Consider the following 1,989-nt stretch of genomic DNA (forward strand, 5'->3'; position numbering starts at 1 on the left):
ATATTTCTACCATCAGTGCATGAGGGTTTTAATTATTTCTCCTATCTCCACAAACATGTATCATTTTCTGTTTTTTTGTTGTTGTTGTTGTTGAGACAAAATTTCTCTCTTGTTGCCAGGCTGGAGCACAATGGCTCCAGTCTTGGTTCTTGGTCTCCTTCACCATGGAATATTATCTTCTGGCCATCTTTCATGCCTTTGTCAATATGAACTTCTAGAATCTACTTCTCTCGAACTATCTTCCTTCCATTGCAGCTTTTACATCTACCTTTAGGACTGATCCACTCCCCATGGCCCTGGAATTCCATGCAGACAGACTGAATTTGCTGAACCATTCCAGGTCCTATCTAATGAATTCTTATTTGCATTCCAGTACCTCAGCAATTGGGACAGCACTCTACTGCTCCTTTCTTACCTCCTCTACCTTCGCATTTGTCACAAATCACATTCTTTTGCAGAGCCAGTTTTCTTGTTGCACCATTATATAAGTCTTCTAGGGTTACTGAGAGCTGATGTACAACATTTTTACCTCTCCTTTCTCTCTGCATCCTTCCTCCTCCTCCAAAAAACATATCAAAGATGTCAATGGGGGAGCCAAAACTGCCACCTGCTCCACCCTCTTTAATTGCCTGTTCTCCTCCTTTGTCATATAATTCCCTTTTCTTTGCATCAGAGAGAACTTCGTAAGCTTGAGAAATCTGTTTAAACTTCTCTCCTTCATTTGGATTCTTATCAGGATGGTACTTCAAGGCCAGTTTCCTATAAGTCTTTTTCAATTCTTCCTGAGTAGCATTGGGTTTGACTCCCAAAACATCGTAGTAAGTGGTTTCTTTCACCATCTTCTACTGCCGGTGGGCGGGCTGAGGTCGGTGTGTGAGGGAGTGGGAAGCAGCTCGGAGCTGTGCGCAGCTCGGCCAGCTACCGCTCCTCCGCCTCTCACTGAGCGTTCTGGAAAGTTCCTTATATATCCATTCTTATACCAGTTTCAATTTTTTTTCTTAACTGTAGCTTTGTAGTAAGTTAGGAAATTGGGAAGTATGAGTCCTCCAAATTTGTTTTTCTTATTCAAGATTGTTTTGGCTATTTGGATTCCTGTGCTTTTTCATATGTATTTTAGAATGGCTTCTCTATTTTTGCAAAAAATGCCTTTGGAATTTTGCTAGGGATTGCATTGAATATGTAGATAGCTTTGGGGAATATTGCCATCTGAATAATAGTAAGTCTTCTAATACATGAGTGTGGGATATCTTCTCATTTATTTAGATTTTAAAATTTTCTTTTAGTGTTTTATCATTTTTAGTATACAAATCTTACATCTTTTTGGGTAAATTTATTCCTAAGTATTTAATCCTTTTGATGCTATTATAAAAGGAATTTTAAGACATTTCTTATTATATTACTTATTGCTAGTTTATAGCAATTCAATAGATTTTTACATGTTTTTTTTAATCATAGATTTTTGGTAAATTTGTTTATTAGCTCTAGAAATGCTCTTTGTGGATTCCTTAGGCTTTTCTATATATATATGTGATCATGTCATCTGAAAACAGAAGTAGTTTTACTTCTTCCTTTCCAATTTGGATGACTTTTATTTCTTTTCCTTGCCTAATTACTCTGTCTAGGATTTCCAGTGCAATGATGAATATAAGTGGTAGAAGCTATCATCCATGTCTTGTTCTGACTACTGTGGGAAATCTTTTGGTCTTTCACTATTGAGTTCATATGATGTTAGTTGTAGGTTTTTCCTAAATGTCTAATCTGTTGAGGAAATTCTCTATTATCACTAAAATAGTGAATGTTATTTTTATCATGAAAGGGTTTTGGGTTTTGTCAAAGGATTTTACTAGATCAGTTGAGATCATATGGTTACTCCCCCCCTCTTTATTCTACTAATGTGGTATATTACATTGATTGTATTTCATATATTGAACTACCCATGCATTCCTGGGATGAATCTGCTTTATCATCATGTATAATTATTCTAATGTG

General features: G+C 36.2%; 1 protein-coding gene across 1 annotated transcript; it reads right to left on the minus strand.

The window, feature by feature from the left end:
* Positions 1-230: 230 nt before the first annotated feature.
* Positions 231-955, minus strand: LOC108314764 (dnaJ homolog subfamily A member 1-like). Its single transcript, XM_037743968.1, has one exon. The coding sequence runs from the start codon at positions 837-839 to the stop codon at positions 378-380; it is 462 nt and encodes a 153-aa protein (XP_037599896.1). The 5' UTR covers positions 840-955; the 3' UTR covers positions 231-377.
* Between the last annotated feature and the right edge of the window lie 1,034 nt (positions 956-1,989).

The sequence above is a fragment of the Cebus imitator genome, unplaced genomic scaffold (assembly GCF_001604975.1).
Source record: "Cebus imitator isolate Cc_AM_T3 unplaced genomic scaffold, Cebus_imitator-1.0 Scaffold161, whole genome shotgun sequence".
NCBI lineage: Eukaryota > Metazoa > Chordata > Mammalia > Primates > Cebidae > Cebus > Cebus imitator.

Bases quoted from the DNA above. Each gene is read 5' to 3' on its own strand.
- LOC108314764 (XM_037743968.1), bottom strand. From the start codon at position 839: ATGGTGAAAGAAACCACTTACTACGATGTTTTGGGAGTCAAACCCAAT.